The 24,992-nt window shown below is 55.5% G+C and overlaps 6 protein-coding genes across 6 annotated transcripts in view; 4 read left to right on the top strand and 2 right to left on the bottom strand.

Annotated features, from left to right (window-relative positions):
• IUM83_16336 (Flagellar radial spoke protein) overlaps positions 1–1,638 on the bottom strand; it is a gene marked incomplete at both ends in the record, with an annotated part of 2,430 nt that extends 792 nt beyond the window's left edge. Inside the window, 3 exons of the mRNA XM_067941210.1 lie at positions 534–1,310; positions 1,391–1,481; positions 1,562–1,638. Coding sequence (XP_067798435.1) covers positions 534–1,310; positions 1,391–1,481; positions 1,562–1,638 — 945 coding nt within the window. The remainder of the gene's footprint in view (positions 1–533; positions 1,311–1,390; positions 1,482–1,561) is intronic.
• A 2,050-nt stretch (positions 1,639–3,688) lies between these two features.
• Positions 3,689–4,946, top strand: IUM83_16335 (pas pac sensor hybrid histidine kinase; the record flags this gene model as incomplete). The annotated part of the gene is made up of 2 exons (XM_067941209.1): positions 3,689–4,786; positions 4,866–4,946. 2 exons carry the CDS (start codon positions 3,689–3,691, stop codon positions 4,944–4,946), a joined length of 1,179 nt encoding a protein of 392 aa, XP_067798496.1.
• Positions 4,947–5,294: 348 nt separating this feature from the next.
• Positions 5,295–5,790, bottom strand: IUM83_16334 (uncharacterized protein; the record flags this gene model as incomplete). Its single annotated transcript, XM_067941208.1, has 3 exons — positions 5,295–5,555; positions 5,623–5,680; positions 5,756–5,790. 3 exons carry the CDS (start codon positions 5,788–5,790, stop codon positions 5,295–5,297), a joined length of 354 nt encoding a protein of 117 aa, XP_067798436.1.
• A 298-nt stretch (positions 5,791–6,088) lies between these two features.
• Positions 6,089–6,371, top strand: IUM83_16333 (uncharacterized protein; the record flags this gene model as incomplete). The annotated part of the gene is made up of 2 exons (XM_067941207.1): positions 6,089–6,098; positions 6,163–6,371. 2 exons carry the CDS (start codon positions 6,089–6,091, stop codon positions 6,369–6,371), a joined length of 219 nt encoding a protein of 72 aa, XP_067798493.1.
• Positions 6,372–20,076: 13,705 nt separating this feature from the next.
• Positions 20,077–22,038, top strand: IUM83_16332 (Eukaryotic/viral aspartic protease, active site; the record flags this gene model as incomplete). Its single annotated transcript, XM_067941206.1, has 1 exon — positions 20,077–22,038. One exon carries the CDS (start codon positions 20,077–20,079, stop codon positions 22,036–22,038), a length of 1,962 nt encoding a protein of 653 aa, XP_067798494.1.
• A 152-nt stretch (positions 22,039–22,190) lies between these two features.
• IUM83_16331 (Eukaryotic/viral aspartic protease, active site) lies at positions 22,191–24,821 on the top strand (the record flags this gene model as incomplete). The annotated part of the gene is made up of 1 exon (XM_067941205.1): positions 22,191–24,821. One exon carries the CDS (start codon positions 22,191–22,193, stop codon positions 24,819–24,821), a length of 2,631 nt encoding a protein of 876 aa, XP_067798495.1.
• Between the last annotated feature and the right edge of the window lie 171 nt (positions 24,822–24,992).

Raw genomic sequence — 24,992 nt, 5'->3', positions numbered from 1 at the left:
CTACGAAAGCCCAGGTGACCGCTGATTTTGTGCAGAGGCTGCTGTGTTTGCCGTCCTCCTTGCTGCTCAACTTCGGGCTGTTCCAGTATGTAGTATCCGTGTTTCACAAGCGGTATCGGGAACCCCTCGTGCGTGTTCTGTTAGTCACCATATTTCTGAGTTCCGCTCACCTCGTGCTGGCTGCACATCCAGTGACGAGTTCGTGGACAATTGGAGCGATGCCTCCGACGTGAATGTTCTGGTTCTTGCCAACTGCGTATGGCTGATTGAAACGTTGGAGACTTCTATAGAGGGCAGCTAAAAAGGTAAGCGCGTGTACGAATACGAGTATACCTGTATTCATGCATCGCAGTCTAGGGTAACCCAAACAATCCATATCACTACCCAATTATGGTCTGCTTTCAGAGCAAAACCACCAACACAGTTTTCCTAGATCCAATGTTATCTGCTATTAAGCTGAAAAATACATTTGCCTTGCGCTACCCGCTCGCAGCTTGAGAGCGAAGTGCGTCAACGAGCATGGCATCTAATACCTTGCGGCTGATATCAAGTTGCTGTGCACGAGCGGCGGCGCTTTCAAGCAGTCGAGGTAGGAAGTTCTGTTTTACGTCATTTGCCAATGGATCGAAGAAATGACCGCTTTCCACTAGCGTATCGAATACTTGAGCATGCAAACTGGCCAGATATTGCTTGGCAGATGCACGAGCTGCCACTTTCTCCTCCAGCTCGGCTTGCGCTGCTAGACGCGCAGTTTCCTCGTCCAGGCGCCGCTGTTTCTCGGCGAAGCGGCGCTTGGCCTCTGCTTCGAGACGTTGCACCTCGGCCAGTTCCGCGTTGCGCGCCTGCTCAAACAGCTCCTGGCGCTGCCGAATCTCGCGCAGTTCCATCTCCTCGAGCAGCTCCAGCATTCCAAGCTCTAGTGTCTTACCTACCAGCACCTCGAGTATCGGCTCGACCTCCAAGTCGAAGTCAAACAGGTCTCCGCCTTCAATCTGCGTGGCGACGTCCACCCCGGACGGCGTCGGCACAAACGATATAGGCGGGTGCAGGTCTAGCAGAGCATCCGTTTGTGTATCCGCGTCCACCTCCGGGTTGCGGTCCGTCAGCTCCTCCAGGTAGTTGTCTGTTTGAACGTCCATGTGGAATCTTCCCCCCACAGGAGGTGGAGTGGCCGGCCGCTGCTGTTGCTGTGGTTGTTGATGTTGTTGTTGCTGCTGCTGGTGTTGCTGGTAGCGGGCTGCCCTAGTGGCGCCTTTGCTTGGTTTCCTGGATTCCCCGCTGCCGTCTCTTCCCGGACTCTCAGGGGTCTCCTGCAGAAAGCGACGACGCAGTCAAAGAGCACGAAGTGACGTGAGACTGCGGGCTATAACGCTGGTGACGACGCGCGAACCTCTCTCATGACGTAGGCGCTGCCGCGGTGCACGCGCTTGTCGAACATGATGTTCTGCGCGCGCTCGGCTTGGCTGTTGGCGTTGCCGTTCCTGGGGGCGACAGACAGACAAATGCATACAGGTGAGAGCTGCACGGTGCGCGCGAGTGCGCGAGTTGCAGCGACACTCACGGGGCCGCGGACGCCTTGATGCGCTTGGTGGCCACGGAGCGCGGGGCCGAGGAGAACTCGTAGCCGCCGGACTGCATCGCGCCGAGCTGCCAATGCGCGCCGGCCGAGACCTCGCCGCCGCTTCAATCGTCCTCGAAACCCGCCACGCCGCTTCGGGCTGACTAGGGTAGGGGCGGCCCTAAACTGCGCGTGCACGGTGAGCGGTGACGAGATGGGCGCAATCGGGATGCGCCGACCAGAAAAGGCGCGGCGAGACACTTGGCTTCACTCGGGCATGGAGGCTTTGCCGCTCGCTGCATGCCGCTGCTGCTGCTCCTGCGGCCCGCTCTCGTTTACGGCCTTCAAGGCGGGCTCCGTGTGACAGCGCGGCCTGCACAGGATGGGGATTGCGCACGGGCCCGGGCTCACCACTGCAAGCGGGGGCTCGAATTCGAGCGCCTCGCGGATCGGAACACGAACGGGCCGGCCGCCGCGGTAACCGCAGCCCAAGCAGAGCTGCGCCGACGGCGCTCGCGCTTGTACTCGGCGTGTACTCGGCGTGTTGCCGTCGTCTGCTGGGCCCCGCAGGACGGACCACCCACCAGTTTCAGCCCAGGCGGGCAGCCTCTTCGACCAGCGCCGCCTGCTACATGCACTAACAGGCTGCTCGCGCGCTTCAGTATTGCGATGCCGGCGTCGGCGGCCCGCCGCCAGCCATTCGCCGCCAGCCATTCGCCGCCGCCGCATCATGCGTCCAGCCCCGCTCCGGCGTCTTCCCCGGCCGCGGAGCGCTTTGTGATCGGCGCGCCGATCCTCTGCGAGGCGGTTGAATAAGGCGGCCTGATATCCAGGCGGACATAGCCTCGAGTTGAGGATCGGGCGGCGGCCGACGCCTTTGCCGTCACAACCGCTGGGCGCGGCACATTGCACGCCGCGCGGGCCAGCGCCGCCGCCCAGACGCTTCCGTCCGGCGCTAGCAACACCGCGCAAATATTGAGCGCCATGCGGCGGCGCTGATGTGATCAGCAAGTCCGACCAGCATTGACTTGAGGCAGAGGAACAGGAGCAAATCAGAGAAGTAGACGCTAAGTGGCAGCAAGGCGTAGTACTCTTGATAGTAGTGTCGTCTGTAGTAACCCTCGCTGTTGTTGACCTGGAATAATGATATATACCCTCAACGAGCAGAAATGATTTCCGAATTCAAGTAAGAAGAAGTCCGATTCGTGCCCGACGAAGTTCACAGCGATGTGGTCCCCGTACCAAATTCCGCATTCTCCATAAATGCATGCTGCATTGTAGTCCAACATGGCGTACGAATCTAAAGAAAAGGGGTCGACTGCACGCGTCGTACATGTCTTGACCTGCTGAGTTCCAACAATAACGCCGTCATTTGTCACTCCATGACGGTAATTCTCAGGGTACGCAGCACCACGAGCCAGTATATACAACTGCAGCTTGTATAATACTTAACCGCCAGTAAAAGTGGAAACGATCACCTGAGCTGGATTGTGACATTATTAACAGCACTTCATCAGAATAGTTCAGGCCCACACAGTGAATTCTAATTATGATGCAAGGTGTCCTCTCTTGGAGCTGTCCCTATATATACAGACTGGATATTATTAGTGTTACGCCACCGGTAGGTACACTGTGTACTGGGATTCAAGAACTGAAGCAGTGTCAAATTATCCAAAACTTAGCATGCGTGGTCTGGAGGGTCACGGATGGGTAGTGAACATATGTGTAGAGCACCCTAACAGTTACGAACTCGTAAAACGAGAGTTTGCGTGGTTCACTGCTCAAATACTGATGCTGGCAGCAATGGCATGAGGTCCTCCTGAACTGGTAATCCACTGTATTGCAATATTAATGTGAGCATATTACACTAGTATTTTTGAGGAAATAGTACTCCTGCATCAAAGTGACGCTTAAGTAGCGCTGGCGGCGCAGAGAAGACCGGGGTGCAACAGCCGCCACAGCTTGTTTTCCCTCGCGTACCTATCCGAGCGCCCGCGCTCCTGTGCTCGCCTTCCTTCCACCCCCCGCAGCTGCCCCTCCACGTACGTACGTGTCGCCCGCTGCCCTCGCTCGTCGGCCGCCCCGCGCGCTAACTCCGCCGCGTCGTGTCGTGTCGTGCAGCCCCTCCAAATGGCTTCGCAGCAGCCGCAGTTCGAGCCCGCGGCGTCCCCGACGGACGCCAGCGCCGCCATGACGTCCGCCGCCGCTGCTTCCTCCTCCTCCTCCGTGGCGACGTCGGCGGCGGCCGCGCTGTCGAGCGGCCGCCCGCCGCTGCAGGACTCGTCGGCGCTCGAGATCGCGTACAGCACCATCTCCCCCAAGGTGGAGCAGCCGCAGTACCCCATGCACATCAAGCTCAACCTGATCGACCAGAACCCGCTGGCCTCCAGCCTCTCCACCAACGGCGACTCCACGTCCTGCGAGAGCCCGTACCCCATGACGCCCATGACGCCCGGCGGCTACTCGTCCAGCGGCGGCGACCTGAGCAAGAAGCAGCGCCACAACCTGCGCGAGCAGCGCCGCATCCTGCGCATCAGCAACCAGTTCGACATCCTGCGCAACAAGCTCGAGGCGGCCGGCTACTCGTCCTCCAAGAAGGACAAGTACAGCGTGCTGCAAGCCACGCTCGAGTACATCTCCAACCTCGAGCGCAACCAGATCGGCGGCGTGACCCCGCACCCGCAGATGCCGCACCACATGCAGCACCCGAACGGGGTGCCGCGGCACATGCCGTCCCCATGCAGCGACGCCAGCGGGCGACTGTCCATCACGGCGCCATCACCCAGCCATGTGGACAGCAAGGGCCAAGTCTTCATGATCGACAGTATGCCGTCCCCCGTGCCAGCCTTGTCCATACCAGGGATGCAGCCTCAGACCTCGTATCCGCTGGACATGGACAACATGTACGGCGGCGCTGCCAACGGCTCCTCGAACGCCAACGTGAGCGAGATCGAGGGATCGGCTGCCTCCTATCGCGACGTGTTCGCCAACAGTAGCATGCCCAGTCTCCTAGCAAAGTTGGACGGCACCATCGTCGAGGCCAACGCGCTGTTCCTCGAGCTCTGCTGCAAGAACATCGACGAGCTCCGGCTTCACAGCCTTTACACAATGTGCACCGCGATGGACGCCCCCAAGATGTACACTCTCGTGAGCAAGATCCTCTCGTGCGAGATGGCATCGGCGCAGAGCAAGATGATGTGGCATTTCTCGAGCACAGGCGACCGGAAGGTAATGTGGCCGCACCATAGCGACATCAGCTTCCGTTCTGAGATCTCACATGTGTGCTCGTGTGTTAATATTTTTGCAGGTGTTTGTATCGGTGTCAATGATCCACGATAGCCTCCACCGACCCGCCAACCTGCACTGCAGTCTGCTGCCACTCTCATGAACCCCGCAGCAGAGCCAGGCTAGATCATTCTCCCTGGAGTAAGATGGGTGCCCCTGCTAGCAGGACGCTCGCTCACTTGGAGCCAGCCTGCTCACAAGGGTGCAGCGGTGGGTGTTGATGGTTTGTGGCCATTTTGTAAATGCGGCCGGGCCCTGTAGCCAGCGGCGGGTGGGACCGAGTTAGTGAGGCGGAGACGGGTGCATTGCTCCTGCGCCCCTCCGCCTCTGCATGTTAAGCTTTATCTTTGCATGAGCTGTACCATACGAAGCCCCATCGCAGCGCTTGTAGCGGTGGGGCTGACAGGAGAGAGAGAGCAACGACAACCAGCATAAAAAGCATACATGGACGCTATTTATCATCCGCTCGGTCTTGCTCTTGCTTCTTCGTTGGTGGCTCCCTCTGTCCGAGCCAGGCGCGCATCTTACGGCTGCAGCCCTCGCACGCGTACGAAGACTGTGCAGTGGCGTTCCCGGCAGCATCGGCATCAACCGTTAGCGGCGTCTCGAACAGGTGCGTGGTGGCTCTCCAGACCCCAGCGGCAGCAAACGTGCCGGCACAGGCGAGCAGCCATCGGCGCTGCCCCAGGTCGTGCCGGGGCAGCTTGGAGCGCTGCCAATGATGCATGGCAAGAGAGCGGTTAGTGACCGCAACACATGTCGAGCTCCAGCGTACGAACCTCGTTGAAGAAGTAGGCGCCCACCCCCAGCAGAGTGGCGGACCCTGTGAGGCGACAGCTGAACGAAGCAAGCAACGGCAGACACGAATGAGATAAACGATGGACCGATGCAGCAGCCACACGGGCGCCCTACCCGAGGCAGTCCTCCATCTCGGCGGAGCTCGCCATTTGGTCGGAGATGGTAAAAATGACATTGATATTAAGCAGAAATTTCAAAAACGAAATATCGCAATAGCGCTTCAACTATAGCCTGACTTCAATATCTTTAATCGGAGTGCTGCATGGATACTTAGTGGAGCGCCTCCAACGCTAGAAGGAGGTGCGTGCCATCCATAGGTCGACACAATGTGGACGTCCGTCACCCAGGAGGACATTGACCGAGCCGCCATCGAGTTTTTTTCTGCCCGTGGTGCTGCTGCTGAACTGTACACGCTGCTGATGTACTGGCAACGTTCTACTGGAAGCGCTGGCGAGAGGTGATGCTGCGGCTGTTTGTCGGAACACTGAGCACTGTCGTCCTAATCCCTTTCGCGCGACCAGATCAAGACTTCGTGGAGGCCGTCAACGACTTCTCGGAGGCGTGCTGCGGTCTGACCTTCTTACTGCAGTTCACCATCATCGGCTACGACTTGAACAAGAGGTTCAAGATGCGCTCCGTCATGTTTCTCACATACGTTGAGGTGCTAATCCTGGCCGACCTGGTGTCAATCCTGCTCTCATGCGTAGTGGTCTTTAAAATTCCCACGTAATGTCGGAAAACAAAGGGCGAGCGATCTCAAACATTGTTGAACATGAACCTAGCGCTCATTTTCCGCTTTTACTACGTCGGAATTTCGCGGGGGTGAGCATTTGGTGATCGCGGAAGTTTGAAGTGTGCTGCTGTGCTACACACGAAATGCCTTTCGATTAGATATGTGCTGCTAGTGGGCTCAATCGGGAGTTTGCTCAGGCAATTTGACATCGCACCACTCTCACGGCGTGCCTACTCATCACAGCGCAAACCAAGATCAAACGGCTATCGGCTGCTACTGGCACAAGTACAGCAACCCACGTCAGTTCGGTCAATAGTGGCAGGGAGAAATTGAAAGCTGGTTCTCTCACGAAGAGTTCAAGAGGGACCTGCCTACGGCGCGTTTTCGAGGGTAAAGTATCATTTCCTCGCTCGAAAGTCGGTAAAGTCAGGGGGCTGGCGAAACTCGGGGCCTCACACATCCACTGTGGCTCCCATGAAGCAGCTCAGCGACTTGTAAACCTTCTGAGTCGTTGAATTTACTGGACTTCCAACCTTATCCACGACTCCTGGTCTTGGTCTCCCAGGTTAATAGTACCATTCCTCATTAAAGCTATCTCGAGACCCTCACGAAATTGCCTTTGGGTAATTCATTTCGAAACAAGCTCTTTTAACCGCACGCAGCCCTCCAGGAGTTGCTTGACGTTGTTACCGAATACATATCGCTGATCTTCGTCGTATGCTTCCGATTTTACTTTTTGGCCATGGCCCGAGGTCCTGCCAAGGTTTGGCAATCTCAGAAACTCGAGGTGTTCTTCTACATTTTGCTGGCAACACGTGCAGTACCATTTACAATCCTCAGCCACGTTACTGGCTTAGTTAGACTGGCACCCTGTTCAAGGACTATGAATGTACCCTCTGCCTTTCGTCTACGATCCACGCGAGGCTTTCAAGTGCTATCTCCAGCGGAGCCAAACTACTTCCCATAGCAGGCTGAGGAAGGACAATAGCCTCAAGACTGGGCCTACGAACAAACATTTTGGTCACGGACACGAAACTGTCACCAATCCACCCAAGCCTGCCGTCGCTTAGGCTTTCAGCACGGTGACGATTGTGTCGCGCCTCATTTCGACAATGATCCCGTCAGACCACAATCAATGTAAATGACAGGTATTAACACGAGCCTCAGCGAGTAGTTGGACGTGCCGTTCAATACATAACACCAGCAATAAAGCGGGACCTTTGCACAGCCCATTGTGTCGTGGCTATGCTTGAATAATAAACATATCAACTTATCCATATCGGCAAACTTGCTGCGGTCGAGCACGAGCTATGGCCGTCACCCGTGTAGAAATCTCATCAGTTTCGCAGGAGCAGGTATTTGCACGCCTAGAACAAACCAAACCAAAACTACGAATGAACCAGGTTCGAAACGGATTCGTGGTTTGGTTCGAAGCGGTTTAAACCGAGTGAGACGCTGCAAACCAAAGCAAACCACGAGAATGTGGTTGGCTAAAAACCTCGATTTGAAACTGTTCACGATGCGGCTCTTATCGAGAAGTGCCGCGCTCCACAGCCGAAAGGCTGAGCGTCGTTGAAGGCTGGAGCCGCTATCAAAGACGAAAGCTGCATCAGGGTGAGATGCTCACCGCCTTCGGGAATGCAAATCCTGCCATCCAGGAGGTGCAAGCGAATAAGGTAACCTTGCTACCGATACCAGCCGCAGATTCTAATTCTTCGGGTATGCCACTTGCTTGGGCGCGGCCTTTGAAGAGAGCCCGCCAGGAGTACAGAGAGCCATACTGACCAATCAGGCAGCGGAAAAAGCAAACCATCGGTTGCAGCTGAAGCTCAACTCCAAACCACGAAACTCCAAACCTCAGGAATGGTTCAAGAGCGTTGGTCTGGTAACGTTCAAACCAAAGTAACGGCGAAAATTGGTTCAAAGGTCGTGAAATATAACTTTGAACCAATAGTTTGCACTTTGGTTGGTTTGGTTTGTTCTAGGCGTGGGTATTTGTGCTGCGAGCTATTTTGCTGTTTTCTCCTTTTTATCCACGACAGCCTCGCAGTCTGAGTCCCTCTATTTAAGCCTTGAGCAGGGCCGACCACGATCATATGCCATTTTACAACGAACGAACTAGTCAACATGGTGGTCACCCAGGCAGGGATTTACCTAGTGAATCAAACATTCTGCCTACAGTAAGCAGAGTGGTTTTCAGGGTCGCGCTGATTCGAGAAGACGACCGTCTAGAATGGACAGCGGAGAGCAGGTGATGTTTGATGTGGTGTTTAATGTGGTGTTTGACGGCGATGACAGCAGGATACAGCAGCATAGTGGCGTAACGGATCAAGGACGGCAGGCGACGGCGTGGAAAGATTGCAACAAGGACGGCAGGCGACGGCGTGGAAAGTTTGCAGCACCAGCGAGCGCGAAGATATCAGAAGGGGTGAGCAAGGTGACAGCGAGCGCAGACCGCCATGGCATCGTCTGTATGGTTGACAATTGTGTGGCTGAGGCGTGTTGGCTAACGTCGCTGCCAAAGATCGCCCGCCCCAAAAGACACGCTCAAGCAGGACCAAGGATAGCGAACCCAGAAGACGGCTCAGTCTAAGATCTGCGGAGTCGGTGGCAAGCCGAAGACGCGGAAGAGCGTGCGCTGTGAAGCAAGCGCCAATCAGAGCATCGTACCTGCCGGTACAGGCAGCAGCAAGCTAACGAAGAAATATACTTGAGTTCCTGAGCGAGCATCTACTTGAGTCAACTAGAGGAGCGCTAGTGAAGAAGCCACTGTCGAACGAAGTCGTGCGGAAGCAGCTGAAGCCGAAGCAAGCCGTAGTCGCCGTACTACTGGTGACGTTCGTCGACAGGCCCCACGGTAGAAGACCGTCGGAAGGGAGAACACGAAGGTTGTGCGCGCACGTGGGCACGGTCTACATAGTGACAGCTCCAGCCAGCTACAGCCTCTCTGGGCCTAAAGGAGAAGCAAAGGGTCGAGAGCACGTGCAAGCAGTACCTGGGACAATTTCGGCGATAGCGAAGCTCTGCCTGTCAGTAGATATTGTACATTGCATAAGTAGTCGAGCTGTCGTCGTTAGCCACCGAAGACCTCACGACCGCAGGCGCGAGATTCGGGCAAGGTACAGGTGGTAGCTGGCAAAACAGAGGTAGCTTACTCTACCATGTGAGCTCCTGCTCAACTTCGGACCTTTCCAGTCCCTGATCTTCATGTTTTACGAACGACGCCAAGAGTCGGCCGTGCGCATACTGCTCGCCGTCGCTTTTGTCAGCTTTGCCTGCCTTGTTCCAGGCGCGCACCCAAATCACGCGCTCACGCGCAACCTGAATGATATTTTCGATGTTTGTTCCGTGCTGACCTTCCTTCTGCAAATTATCATTCTCACGAACGACGTCAACAAGAAGTTCAATATCGCGGCGATTTCAAGGCTCGCGACATTGGCGCAAATTCTCGTGGTATTGAGCTGTGCAGTGCTTCTGATCAACGTTATCGATATTGCAGCCCCCGAGCTTGGTTTGGCGAAGGCCGAACTAGTCGATATCGTCACTCAACACATTTCGCTCGCTTTTGTAGCGGCGTTCCGGCTTTATTTTTTGGCAGCGGCTCGAGGTCTGGGCGCTCCCAAAAGCTGGAGGTCATCTTCTATCTAATGTTCGCAACGCATGCGATCCCCTTTCATGTTCTTAACCAAGTCACCGGGCTGGACTGGCACCACGTACAGGGACTTTGGATGCGCGTCACGATCACTCTCTGTCATTCATCCACGCTGCGTGCAAGGCTTTCCAGCCGTAGCTCTAAATGGAGCCAACAGAGTACCTTCCAGAATAAAGGGAAAGATATTCTTCTGGCTGGCCCATCGAGCCCGCCAGTTAATCTGGTAAGACAACCAACCAGGAAAGTACCGACAAGGATTACACCAGCATTAACAACTCTATCCGAAGATACTTAGCGACTGTACATGTAGTACGAAAACCTAAGATTTCGAAATATGTTCTGAATTGCTTCAAGCGTTTTGAGTAAAATGATCCTTGTCCAATTTAGCTACTACAGTCCATCCGACTTCGTTGTCTAACGTTTGCAGAAAGCCAATTGGAAAACAAGCGAAAACAGTCCTCCCAGCTTTTGATTGTGTACGCCTCGATGTCTGACCACAAAACCTATATTTGCTCAAGCTAAAACTGTTGATGCTGCAAGGACACGAGGACACACACGCACACCCTTCTGTCATTTTCAAACGAATTTGCCTGTCAAGTCATGTCTGTCGCGCAGGAAAACATTCAGCTCGTCAGTCACGTGTTCTGCGTCCCATGCGCACTACTCGTCAACTTCGGGCTCTTTCAATATCTGCTTTTTGTGTTCTTCAAAAGACGCCAGGAGCGGAGTGTACGATTGCTGTTAGGAGTTGCTTTCATTAGCTTCACCTGTCTTGTACCCGGCGCACACCCGAACCACGAACTTGTGAGCAATTTGTTTGACATCTCCGATGTCTGCTCTGTGCTAAGCTTTTTACTGCAAATTACTGTCATTACTGGCGACGTGAACAAGAAGTTCAAGATCGCAGCGATAGCAAGACTTTCGCGAATGACGCAATTGCTCGTGATACTGAATTTTGCGGTGGTTTTTATGAACGTTATCGATATTGCTGTGCCGGAGATGCATATGAACACTATGGAGTTGCTGGATGTCATCGCGGAATACATATCGCTGGCTTTCGTGATGGGGTTCCGCTTCTACTTCCTAGCCATGGCCCGTGGCCCCGCGAAAGTGTGGCAGAATCAGAAGCCGGAGATATTTTCTATCTGCTGCTCGCGACCCACGCGGTTCCGTTTGCCATTCTTAACAAGGCGACGGGCCTTGATTGGCATCTCGTGCAAGGACTTTGGATGCGCTGCACGATTGCTCTCTGTCTGACAACCCACTTGAGTCCTTGTGATCAAATTGAGAACTGAATGATATTGAGATGCAGCGGCTAGCGCTCCGCTGTTCTTACGAGCTAGCCCAGATGATATGCACCCCTGTCGTGCGTACCTTAAAGATCTTATTCAACCTAGTGAAGTAGGTGAGTCTTGATATCCGTTGAACCCAGACGCAACAGGGTGAAGTGGGTGAGATGGATGACTGTTGGCATGTCATTCTCCTCCATGGCGAAGCACACTTCAACAAGGAAAAATACGACGGATGTTCACGCGCGATTCCGTCGATCCGGTGTCCAGTGTCACGGTGCCATTATCGTAAACGGACTTGATGAGGAAGGGTCCACGTGCGACTTCCTCGGTCTTCTTGCGGTCACGAGCAGGAACTCGTAGCATCACTTGGTCGCCGACTTGGTAGAAGTGCTGGATCCGCTTGATATTTTCACGCTCATTCTCTTGCATTATCGCAGCGAACCTCTGTTTAGAGAGAAAGCTCCAGTTAGCGAAATGGAGCTGTCTGGTAATCAAATCTTCGCCAAATAGCAACTGTGCAGGTGAAGCGCGCAGTACTGAGTGGTAGCTTGCTCGAATTGCATAGGCTGCGTAGTCCAGTGCAACTTCAAGCTGGTCGTTGAGATCGGGTCGAGCGCGGATAATGTTGAGTAGCTCCAGGTGAACACGCTCGCATATAGCGTTGGCCTGTGGATTTTTTGTCGTGATCGGCTTTGACTTGATCGCCATAGACTTGAGCAGAAGCTGAAATTCGTCTCCAGTAAACTCAGGGCCTCGGTCATGGACCACACGTTTTGGTCGGGGATAGCGACACAGCCAGCACCGCTCGAAACTCAGTGCCGTCGTAGCAGACGTGCGTCCACGCTGTAGGAAGACTTCTAGCCAGCGAAATTGACGTTCAATGGCCGTGAAATAGTAGAAATCATCCTGTAGCGGTCCAACGAGATCCACATGTACCACATCAAATGGGCGATCGTCGTTGGTCATTGGAGTAGGCGGAAGGTGTCCGTAGGCTTGCTTTCCACCATGCAATTTTGCTTTCTTGCACTGGCGGCACGCGCTGACGTACTTTTTCACCGCAGTCTCCATCCCAGGCCACCAGAAGGTGGACATGGATCGAAATTGCTTCTCACCACCGGGATGTAGGAGATAGTCGTGGTACAGCTCCACCAAATCGTCACGGAGAGAAGCAGGAACTACAACTTGTTTTCGGAAGTGCAGCAGGACGGTACCGAGTGCCGCCCGTAGTGAATATTCTGGATCCGCAGAGTTTTGCTCTAGTCGAACAATAATTTCCTTAGTCGTCGGATCCGCAAGCTGGTGCTTCTTTATCACTGCTCCGTCGATTGCGACGTCTTCTTCCTCCACTGCGTAGAGTTCATCTTCGATCGCTTGCTTCACGTAGTCGTACTGAAGACGCGAGAACGCGTCTGCTGCAACATTTTGCTCTCCCGGGATGTACTCGATCGAGAGGCGATACTCCTCCAGTAACAACTTCCATCGCTTCACTCGGAGCGAGGTTTCTTGAGGATAGAGGAGGTTCTTATGGTCCGTATGAATGACGACTGGAAATCCGAGCAACATGGTCCTATATTCCTTGAGAATTTCGACGACTGAGAGCAATTCCCACTCCATCGTGGAATACTTGCGCTGGGTATCAGTCATGGAACGAGAGAAGCAAGCAATAATGCGCCTGCCCTGGATAACCACTCCGCCAATCTGCCGTCCACTCGCATCAGCGAAAACGTGAAATGTGCGGGTGTAGTCAGGAAACGCCAACCACACGTTGCGAGCCAGTGCGGTTTTGATCTCGTGAAAAGCTGCTGACGCCTCTGGTGTCCACACAAACGGCACGTTCTTCGAAGTCAGCCGATTGAGCTGCGCTGTAGGGGCTGACTTGTTAGGAACCATTTCACGATAGTAGGAAACCATACCGAGGAACCGCCGTAGCTCCTTCTTGCTGCGTGGCTCCGCAATTTGCAGGATGGCATCGACTTTCTTTGCTTGTGGCTGGATCCCGTTAGGTGTGAGAGTAAAGCCCAAATAGTCGACAGATTCCCGCAAAATATGGCACTTCTTGGCATTCAAAGTGACGTCGTACTGGCGAAGACGCGTGAACACAATGCGTAAATGTTCCAGGTGCTCTGTTTCATTCTCCGAAAAGACCAGGATGTCGTCCAGGTACACAATGACGAATGGTAGATCTCAAGAATTCGCTCCATGGCTGCCTGGTACTCATCTGGTGCTGTCGATATCCCCATCGGAAGCCGTTTGAATTGAAATTTGCCAAAAGGCAGACAGAAGGCGGTAGCCGCGCGGCTCTGTTGGGCCAAACATCGTGCAAAATAACCCATATTCGCATCAAGTGTGCTCATACACTTAGCTTTTCCAAGCCGCAGCAAAATTTCACGAATCTTTGGCACGAAGTAAGGCGAGCGGCGAAGAAAACGGTTGAGACGACGAAAGTCCACTAGAAGCCGTAAATCTCCACTTGGCTTGACCAGGAAGAATGCTGGCGCTGCTGCTTCGGAGTCATAAATCTGCTCCAGTACATCGAGCTCGAGGAGCCGCTGGATCTCCCGTCGAGCTGCATCTTCTTGGCTGCGTGCGATCGAGTAGGGCTTTGCGTGTGAAGGCACGTAATCTTTTGTCAGTGGCAAAACATAGTCCGGCAAGCGAATTCTCCCGAGGCGTCCGTTGTACAAATCGAAAAATTCTTCGAGGACCTTGAGGTAGCAGTGCTGGATAGCTGATTCGAGATGCACTGGTAGCAGGTCAGCAGGTTTCAAGTCATGGACATCTCCGGCAAATAGCTCATCCACTTCGTCGGTGGCGACAGCCACTAGTCCGCGTGCACCAGATGATGGTTTCACACCTTCCTCGGTCTGGATAGTCATTTCACTTCCGTCCCAAGACACTTTTCCTGCTCCAAAGTCCACAACTAGCCCCAGCGCCGACATTATATCGCGACCAATCACCATTTCGTCGCGGAGGTTGGGCAATACCTCGAAGTCGTGAATGATAATTGAATCGCGCTTGAGATTTGGAATGCGGAAGCGAACAGTCATTCGTCCGGTGCTGCTTGTGTTCCCTTGCGCCAATTGGTACGAGACACGAGAATCTTGCAGTTTGCCGCCTTGGGTTTGGAGTGTCTGCATAAAGTCGCTGCGGATGATGCTTCGCGAGCATCCCGTATCCAAGAGCGCGTGGTAGCGGGTTTTACCGTGCTCTAGCTTGATCGTGATTCTCATGGGCGGTTCTTGAGCGGGACGCTGAGCGTTGAGACCGAGAAACATGTATTCCTCGTCACTGGAACTGTCGCTACGGTGGGTACGCTGTTCCACTCGAGTTTGCGCTTGACGGCGAACTACTTGTCTGTGTCCGCCGTGACGTTGAGCGTTGTTGCCATGCTGGTGATCAACTTGCTGGTGTTCTTCTTGTTGGTTGTTCTGCTGCAGAGCGCGACAGTCCTGCGTGTTGTGCGTTGTAGTCCGGTGAAAGCTGCAATACTTGTTGCTAGTATTGTTGTTGCCGCTGCCATCGTTACTTCCACGGCCTCTGTTGCCACCCCGATTTTGCTGGCGATTCTGGTTGTTGCGATTGTTGTTGCGAGTATTGTAGTTGCTTCGACGCCCGTTGCCTCGCGAGTTGTGATGACTGTTGTTCCTCCGCTCTTGGCCACTAGATCCACTGGCACGGTGCAGACGCTGTTCGCCCTGCTCAATGCGCTCGAAAAATGGAACAAGCGCAGCGACCGTTGTATACACTTGGCCACTGGCGTCGTACTTATTTTGCCAATCATAGGGTAAACCGCGCTTGAACAAACGACAGAGTGCGTCCTCGCACATGGGGAATTCATACTCAGTCCAGCTAGGGTGTTCTCCATTCGTGCCAACGCTCGAAAGCGCTTGCTGTACTCAGCGAGCGACTCGCCGCGGGTCTTCTTGATTTCCCAGAGCTCCTCCTGGAGCTTCTCACTGTAGTCCACGGGCAGGATGACTTTGGACGCGGTGTAGAGAGTTTTCAAAGCTCGTCTTCCATACGCACGTCATCGTCGGTGATAGAGGCATCGTCGAAGGCATCGCGGAGATCGCCTTCCAGTAGTAATGTCGTGTTAAGAAACTTGTCCTCCGCGTTCCAGTGCTTGGTGTTGCCGAGCTGTTTAAAGTGGTACACCCACTCCAAAAAGTCCTTCGGCCCGCCGTCGATAAACTTGGGCATCTTCTTCGTCACCACCTCTTCTTCGACACCCTTCTCCTTGTCGGCCGGGCGTACGGTGATGGAGTAAGTCAGGTAGCGTTCTTTGGCATCCTTTTTCCCGGAGCCATACATCGTAGTAGGTTGACGCGACGGGTGAGCCTGGTCGCTTGGTTGTTTGAATCGATTCAAAGTGACAACCCACTTGAGTCCTTGTGATCAAATTGAGAACTGAATGATATTGAGATGCAGCGGCTAGCGCTCCGCTGTTCTTACGAGCTAGCCCAGATGATATGCACCCCTGTCGTGCGTACCTTAAAGATCTTATTCAACCTAGTGAAGTAGGTGAGTCTTGATATCCGTTGAACCCAGACGCAACAGGGTGAAGTGGGTGAGATGGATGACTGTTGGCATGTCATGTCTGTCGTCAACATTTCATGCAAGATTTTCCAGTGGGAGCTCGAGCGCCAGTCGGATGCCCTCAACCAAAGTGAAGGACAGAAATCTTGGCGATGGTCCGTCGGCCAGGAATTTGGCTACTTCAAGAACGAGTAGCAGACTTTCGTCAATTCACCCAGCTCCGTCATCGAGGTGGAGCTCCGTTCGTCGGCAGATTGCCAAGGCCAAATCATGACCAATGCATTTGGGTTCAGGAGACAGACGACCCCAGCGACGTTGTCCTGGTTCATTTACCACACCAGTTCTTATGCGTCATAAATCGCTCGAATTCCCTGCCAAACGTATTTGATTGTATTGCTCTGCCCACCATGGTAAGCGCCAGGGTACTGGTTTCACGGGGCTTTCCGTCAGCGCTTGGTACTCTTCAACGTCCAATTTCAGCAAAGTTGCCATCGACAGACGAAGAGTGTGCGAACGCTTTGTCAATCGAGGAGTGCGTCTTGCTAGAGATTTAAGCCACCAGAATCCACACACCAGGCTTGAGGTTTGCTCTGGTGGGGATGCCTGTGGCTATCCGACCTATTTCGGGACCGGGTTCTGATACCCCTCATTACACTATGGGGCATTTTACGGCGCTTGAGGCCTCCAGCCCACCCAACTACCCTACATTGGGGTGCGAGTTGGCAGGGCGGACCACTCCACGGAGTGGCTGCTCGTCCAAGATATTGCCATCCGTGGAAGTGCATCTTGCTAGAGCTAGATATACATGAGCCTATCAGATCACATGAGGAATTTCCATAGTAGGTACTGAGTTGTCCCCACAATTACGTGCTGTAGCGTTCCCTCAGTATATCGCGCTCCTATTGTTTGGTAAGTTCGCTTGCTGAGAAAACCAGTGTATTGATAAGTGCGCACATGGCTAGATTCAGGTTTCTGTAGTGAGGACGACATCGCTTTTGTGACAGGCTACTGTCACACGGGTGCCACCGCGAGTGCGCGGTGGCCAATCACAGTCCCGTATAGGTTTAATGGTTGGGACGGTCTCGAGTGCCGCGACCGTCCCAACACTCAATCAGAGTCTTATTTCCTACGCGCCTGTGCAAGTCGGTAGCGGCCTCCAGCCCGTTACACCTGGTAGCACTTAGGGATCCGTCCAACGACCAAGATGAACGACACGTCGATGAACGACGCGTCCACCCTCGGAGGGGCGACCGGCATGTCGCTTGAACACGCCAGCTTTCCTCATCTGTCGCTGTTCGAGTAGGAGGCACTGCACAGACTCGCTGCAGTGTCAGGTGACGGCGTCGTCAAGACACTACTGACCGCCGGCACGGAACAACAACAACGCCTGGCTGCCCAGGAGTTCATGGCACGTGAGCTCGCTGACCTCCGTCAGCGTGTGACGACTCCCACGTCGACCAAGAACAAGACCGACATCGTCAAGCTCGATGTCTCCACGTACAGCGGTGAAGGCGAGGGCCGCCTTCACCTGAACCGCTGGTTCTGCGAGGTGGATATCGCGATTGAAGCTCGGCAGCTGTCTACCGAGCTCGCGCGCACTCGCTTTCTCCTGTCCAAGCTGGCAGGAAAGGCAAAAGACTGGGCGCTCGGCAAACTCGTCGCCGACGCCTCCTGCTTCCCGACTATGGCATCCATGAAGGCAGACCTGCGACTCGCCTTCGAACCGCCCCAAGATGAGAGCGTCCAGCGATCAGCCTTCCTGTCGTTGAAGCAAGGACGTATGTCCATGCTCGAGTACATCCAGCGCGCGCGGCACCTCGTGTCGTGCATCACATCGCATCCAGTGGACATGGCTACACAAGTCCATGTCTTCATATCCGGCATGAACACTGGCTACCAGCGTTTCTACCTGACTCGGAAGACTCCATCGACACTGGAAGAGGCCTTCGCTGTTGCGCTACGCGAGGACTACAGTGTGACAGCGTCGCAGGCATTCGACGTCTCTCGGGACCCGGCGCCTGAGCCGGAGCCGATGGAGGTGGATGCGATTCAGCATTACGGTGGACGCCGGGGGCCGACGTCATCGTCTCGAGCAACACCATCGCCATCGACGCGCAGTCCGCGTCCGATGCTGTGCTTCCGCTGTGGTAAACCGGGACACCGCTGTGGAGAAGCGAATTCCGGGAAAGGGGTGATTGGGAGCAATCGGCAAACAGATGGATCTTGACGGAGTCACTATACCGCGGAAGTGACACCCGAGAAACCAGATCGAGGGGATCTGGTGATGTGGGTGGATCGAGGCTGTCAGATGTGTGTGGCGTCAAAGGGAGACTACTGGAAATACTACAAGATGACACAGAAGACGTCTACATACGGCAGAGGGCCAGATCCGTACTATCGGAAGTAGTTGGATCCAGATCACATGTACCCATTTGGATCCAGACCCGGGTCACCTGTACCCAGGCGGATCTGAGCTTCTGAGGGATGACTAGGATACGCTAAGCGGTGGATGGAGCTTATGCCAGCCGAAGGACCCCAGATCAAGACAAGTTAACCCAGATCAGGGACGGTGGGATCCGGATCACATGTACCCATGTGGATCCAGATCCAGATCACATGCACCCATGCGGATCTGGGCCTCTGAGAGGTGGCAATGGCAAGCGAAGTGGAGAAAAGAGTTTGCGACGACCCAAGGACTCAAGATCAGCGAGGATCAGCGTGAATCAAGCGGATTTGGGAGAGGTGGATCCAGATCACATGTATCCATGTGGATCTGGATCCGGATCCCGTACGCCCGGGCGGATCCAAGCCTCTGGTAGACGGCTAAGACGAGGAAAGCGAGGAAAGGAGGTTGCAACAGCACAGGGACCCCAGATCAACGCAGACCGACCCAGATCAAGGCACTTCGGAGATCAGCGGATCTGGATCTGGATCTGGATCTGGATCTGGATCTGGATCTGGGGATCTGGTGATCTGGTGATCTGGGGATCTGGCGGATCTGGGACTCAGTGGGTGATCTGGCGGCTACAACTCAACGGAGGGAACAAGCGACGATGCAGTGAAGGTAGAGGTGGTCCGTAGAGCCGGCAGGTACAGATGGGAAGATAGTTCGGATTGGGTGATAGGATTTTGGGATAGGATTGGACATAACCATAAATCAGAGTCTAATTTGCCTTGGACAACACAAGTGCCTTCGCCTTCGCCTGGAATCGGGATCGACATTGGCCCACCAAGAAGCGGCAAGGTACTGGGTAGCAGATCTAGTGTTGGTTGAATAATCTGGATAATATATTGGCCAGATCAACCTTCCTAGTGAACTCCCTACAAGTGCAGATCCCAGATCACCCGGAGTTAACTACTTGGCCGGGTGATCCAAGACTCTCAACTACCCTGATCCCGCTATAGGAAGCGGCAAGTACGACAAAGGGCGACCTACCAAGTCGCAACAAGGGCCTACAACACACCACAAGGCAACCACTCGGCCGGATCCAGATCCAGGCCGCCAGATCCAAGTCGGGAATCACTTGATCTGGACCAAGAACCGCGAGCAGAGTGAAGATTTCCGCGCTGCTCCACCAGATCCCCGCGTCTCGCCAAGACGTTCCTACTTCAACACTTGGACTCTTCAGAAGTTACCAGAGGAGCAAGATCCAGCCCTACCGACGGGTACACAAGGTGAGGAGTTCAGCACTGATCACGGATCATCGGAGTACCCCCTCCGTTAGTCGGTGTCCGGGCGCTGTTGGGAAGTTGGATCTAGCAATCTCACAGATTTTGCTGATCCCGCTACACCACAATGGTGCGCGTGCCCGGATCTTCTGGTGACTCGGGATTTCACCGTGAGTCCCAAGAAGAAGTTCAAGTGAAGATGGAACAAGGGGACCAGGCGTCATCGGAGTTGGGATCGACGACGACGCCGCTGAATGAAGCAAGATCCACGGATCGACAGAGTGCTGGGAGGACCTCTGTCGACGGAAGAGAGGCAGATCCGGATCCGGATCTGGAAGACAAACCTCAACCTCCTCCCCAGGTCCCTTCGGGGACCCCGGTGGATCTAGACGTGAGTCTAGATCCACCAACAAAACAAACCAAGGCTGGCACAAATCGGTATACATTTGCTGATTCACCGGTTAAGCTCAAATGTGAGCAACTTCCCTACACCCCTCCACTGCCCAAGCCGCTCGATCACGACCAGCCGAAGACATCGGCGGCGCGGAGGAAGATGAAGGCCCCGGACCTGGACGAAGAAGACCCCAAGGATCCCGGATCGGGATGGTCGGAAGCCGCTCTGGAGTTCGCGTTCCGCCGTGCGGAGCTGCGTGACTTCATCGTCCAAGATCCAGTGATGCGGATCCTGGATCTGAAGCAGATCGGACGCCTTCAAGGCCCCATCGCAGCTCCCGCGACGGCTGACAGCAAGCTGGTCGCGGCGAAGAACCTGATGCATCTGCTGAAGGAGACCGGACTTGTGGCGGGACAGTTTGATCCGAACGATCTCTTCGATCTGGATCTGGACCAGATCCAAGCCTCGACTCACGGCCTCTTCGACAAGCTGAGGGTCTTGGTGGGTGAGGTCCCGGCGACATCGTTGCCGATGGTCCCAGATCCCGGATCAGCATCCACCAAGGCCGACTCGACAAGCTGCCGGACGTCATCGCCCTTCGTGTCTGCCGCGGAAGCTGGATCCGACACTTCATCGGAACCACGACGTATGTCGCTCGGACCGTCTGGCGCATCGATGCTCCAAGCTCGATCCAAGGCCCAACGCCCAGATCACCCCCGATCTGGATCCAGGAAGCAGGCGGCCAAGCAGGCAGATCAAGCCACCACGGCGACCGGATCCGGCTCCGACGAATCGACTGGCAGGCTGGAGTCCTACTTCCAAGCCGCGATGAGCCGCTTCCTGAGGGAGCAACAGACGCCGGCACCCCAAGCGATCCAGAACCCTGGATCACAGGACGTCGACATGGAGTCCACCGAGTCGCCGGATCCAGATCACTCTCATTGGGAGTACGATCCCGACGAACTCGACTTCCCGACACCGAGCCGCGCCGCTGTCGCCACAACCACAGCCGGATCCACCGGATCCACCATGATTCAACGCGTCCGGATCTCGGCAATCTCGGATCTCAAGGAGTTCTCTGGTAAAGACCAAGACGAAGATCGCGCGAGAGCTTGGGTCGGCAAGGTGAAGTCGGCGTTCCTACGCGATCAAGCATCCGACGGAGAAAAGTGCTTGACCTTCGCGGATCTGTTATCCGGATCAGCGAGGAACTGGTACCGGCAGCTACCCCGATCCACACGCAACAAGTGGTCGGAGCTGCTCCGCAGCTTCCAGATCCAGTACTGTGGGTTCGGGATCTCGGTAGCCCGCCAGTATTACCATGCTCGCAAGCGATCTGATGAGTCTGCGCTGGAGTACCTGCACCGGCTGAATGTCGCTGGACTACGTGCAAGACTCAAGATCAAGGATGGTGGACCCAAAGAGAAGCGCGAACATGTGGATCACTTCATTGAAACCTTGGGAGATCAGGATCTGGCCGATCGGCTGACGCTGCTACGACTTCCAGATGCGGATGAGCTCGAAGAAGTCCTGCGCGCGCTGGATCGAGCGAAGAACCGGATGAAGAAGTCTGCATTTGGATCCAGCAAATACCGGCAGAAGGCCTCAGCGACGCCCGCACCGGCAGTCCCAGCGAAACATGTGCGAGCGGTCCAGATCCAGTCCCCCGACTCCGGATCCGACTCAAGTTCAGACGGATCTGACTCGGACGGGGACGATTACCGCCGGATCTACATGGCTGGGGGCGGTGAACCACCTCCACAAGCCGAGGAAGTGCCGCACACCCTAGATCGGGGCCAACTGGAACGCCGCTCAGCAGATCAAGTGCCTCGTGACCACAGATCCAGAGTCCATGCCGACGGATCCGATCGCAGTCGCTGCTCGCACTGCGGATCCCGGAAGCACACGGAGCTTGGATGCTGGAGGCGCTTGACTTGCCAGAAGTGCGGCAAGAGAGGCCACCCGGCAGATCACTGCCTCTTTGTGTGCCGCGGGTGCGGGGAGCTCCACGACATGGGCAAGTGCCCAATGGAGGAGTTCTACAACTGGATCCGCCAGTGGTACAACCCGACCAAGCACGCGGGGATGCTACCAGAGAAAGCCGAGAAGATGTTAAACTAGGACGCTCGCCGGGTTGGAATCCGGTACGAGCCGAGCGTTCTAGGTATTGCATCTATGCATTTGTGAACAAGACATCGGTAGATCAAGTTAGCAAGCGACCAGATCTACAAGTCGACGACTTTGCCAGATCCGACGCGACGGTGACCGTGGATCTGGATCCGGAGGTGCCGCAGGGGTACTGGAAGCAACAGGATCCAGATCTGTGGTTCCGGCCCGCGGATGGAGAAGATACCACATCCCAGACGCCCAGATCCGGCCGCGTCGAGGCCTATCGACGATCCGGTGATCCGGAGTCGCCAGATCTCCTTCCAGGAGAGTCTCGGGGCTACTGGAAGCAACATTCACCGGGTAAGTGGTTCCGACAAGCCGAGATCACCGGCAAGATCAACAATGAGAAGGCGATCTTACTCCTCGATACAGGTGCCGAGGTGTCCATCGTGGACACCGCCTTTGCTCGTAAGGTTGGGTGCTACATCGACAGGAGCCAGAGTCAAGAATGCGTTGGAATTGGTGACAATGTCTACACAACGGAAGGAAGAACTCGGATCAAGATTACCTTAGCAGGATCATTGGTGTATTTCTTCGACATCTGGGTAGGTGATCTATCTGGCCAAGAAGCTATCCTGGGCATGGACTTCATGGTCCCGGCCGGGATCCGGCTGGATCTGGCCGATGGATCACTCTGCCTGCCCGACGAGGTCCGGATCCAGCTCAGTGGAAGGCGACAGCTCTACAATGACAAGGCTAGGCTCGTGAGGCTGGATCAGCACCTGCAGCTGGGTGCCGGAGAGTCCGTCGAGCTTCCGCTGCGCCTGCAGACATCGGATCAAGACAAGCTGTGGGTTACACGCGGAGATCTGTGGGTGCCGACCGTGACCAAAAGACCAGGCAAGACACAGTACCTTCAGATCACCAACGTCGGTGAGAAGAAGTTGGTGCTGTGTCGCGACGAGCGGATCGGCATGTGGCTCGCGGGCGACCGGATCCCGCGGCTGCAGGGCTTCGTGACCGTCGGATCCCGCCGCTACTTGGAGTGGCAGAATCTCGCCCTGCAGGCCACCACTGAAGCCGGGCCCGCGAAGGCAGATTCCCCACGGACCCCGCCGCCGCCGATGGTTGAGCGTCCCAAGTACCCTGTGCCGCGCGCGATACTGCTGAGGCCGGATCTGCCACGGGCGCAGCCCGTTGAAACTAGATCGCGGGGCCTGGAGAGCTGTCGGAACAAACCACAACCAGATCCACATGCGCAGGCGGTCCAGGGTGATGTGCCCCAGGTGACTGCTGAGACACTGTACCTCCAAGCCTTACAATCCGTGGAACCTTCAGATCCACAGTCGGCGAGGCTGCCCAAGACCTGCAAGAGCGCGGATCTCGACACCGAGGACGCGACGGGACCAGGCCAGGGTGATCCAGGCCTCGCCGTGGGCGACAAGACACAAGGAGTCCCAACCGCAGCGGCGTCCGGGTGCTCGACGCTCGCCATGCAGTGGGAGGTGGTCCCCGAGCCGTCGCGAGCCCAGATCACCCCAGTTGAAGCCAAATCACCCGGTGGTGGGGGTGGCCGGGGCGGTCTGGCGACAAGACGGCCAGATCCGAAGGTGGTGCCAGACAGTGTGTGCGAACCCCCCAGGATTTGGGCGCTGAAGGCGACAACGACGTCAGATGACCAAGATCATGCGCTAGCGGACATGCCCAGGCCAGATCAGGACCCGCAGCAAGCCGCCGAGGACCTGCCATCCCCAGATCCATCGACGGGACCAGGCGAGGTGCCCACCGATCAAGGTCCGACGCTGTACGCGCAAGGTGCCGAAGACCCAGCTGGCGTGGGACAGGCGGATAAGCCCGTTGTCCTATCGGAGAGTAATCAGGGTGGTAATCACCCAGAGACAGGGGGCGGATCTGCAAATCTGACATATGGTGATAAGGGACAGGACGCAGATCCAGCTGGCACACACGCATCAAGTGATGACCGAGCAGGAAAGGGCAAGGATCTACACGGCGGAATGAGACAGGAGGCCAACCAAACACCGGGCTCGACGGCCGCTACAAACCCGCTTAATGCAGATCAGGCTGGCCCGGATCCGGTCGAGGACGAGCAAGTCTGCATCCATGAGAGTGGCGATTTGCATGCAGAAGACGTCGAAGCCGAGATGGCGGTGCTGCCTGAAGTCACGGTGGGGACGGCAGACGTGAAGATCGAGGACATACAAGTGGGCGATCCGGAGATCAACTCACCGGAGGAGATCGAGCGCCTACGCGGGTTGATCTGGAAGCGCCGACACCTGCTGATCGGCAAAGGCAATGCGTTGCCCCCCGCCGCCCGTGGCGTCGTTTGTGATATCGATGTGGGCGACGCGAGGCCCATTGCCCAGCGTGTGCGTAAGGTTGCGCCTCAGTTTCGCGAGAAGCTGTCAGATCTGATCAAAGGGTTGCTCGGAGCTCAGATCATCAAGGCCTCGATCTCGCCATGGGCCTCCCCAATTGTGGTGATCATCAAGAAAAACGGCGTAGATATACGTTTGTGCATTGATTATCGGCTGGTTAACAGTCTAACTAGGCTGATGATCTACCCAATGCCCCTGATCAACGACCTGCTCGAAGATCTGGACAAGGTACTTTGGTACTGTTCTCTTGACATGGCAAGCGGATTTTGGGTGGTGACCATGACAGATCGGGCTCGTGCGATCTCTGCCTTCATCACCCCGTTCGGTCTGTTCGAGTGGAATCGTATGCCGTTTGGCTTGAAGAACGCCCCCCCAGATCTACCAGCGGATGCTCGATAATGCGCTATATGGGTTCACCCGGATCCCGCGATCTGACAAAAGCGGATCCGGATCCGACGACGATCGAGCAGATTTTGCCCCGGAGCATGGTGATCTGGACACGTCAAGTGGTCTTCCGCCTAGATCAACGGGAGCTGGCTTGGACGGAAGCGAAGTCGATAAGCCCGGATC

Source organism: Phytophthora cinnamomi (assembly GCF_018691715.1).
Source record: "Phytophthora cinnamomi strain GKB4 chromosome Unknown Contig9, whole genome shotgun sequence".
NCBI lineage: Eukaryota > Oomycota > Peronosporomycetes > Peronosporales > Peronosporaceae > Phytophthora > Phytophthora cinnamomi.
This window is presented reverse-complemented; position numbering and strand designations above follow the sequence as displayed.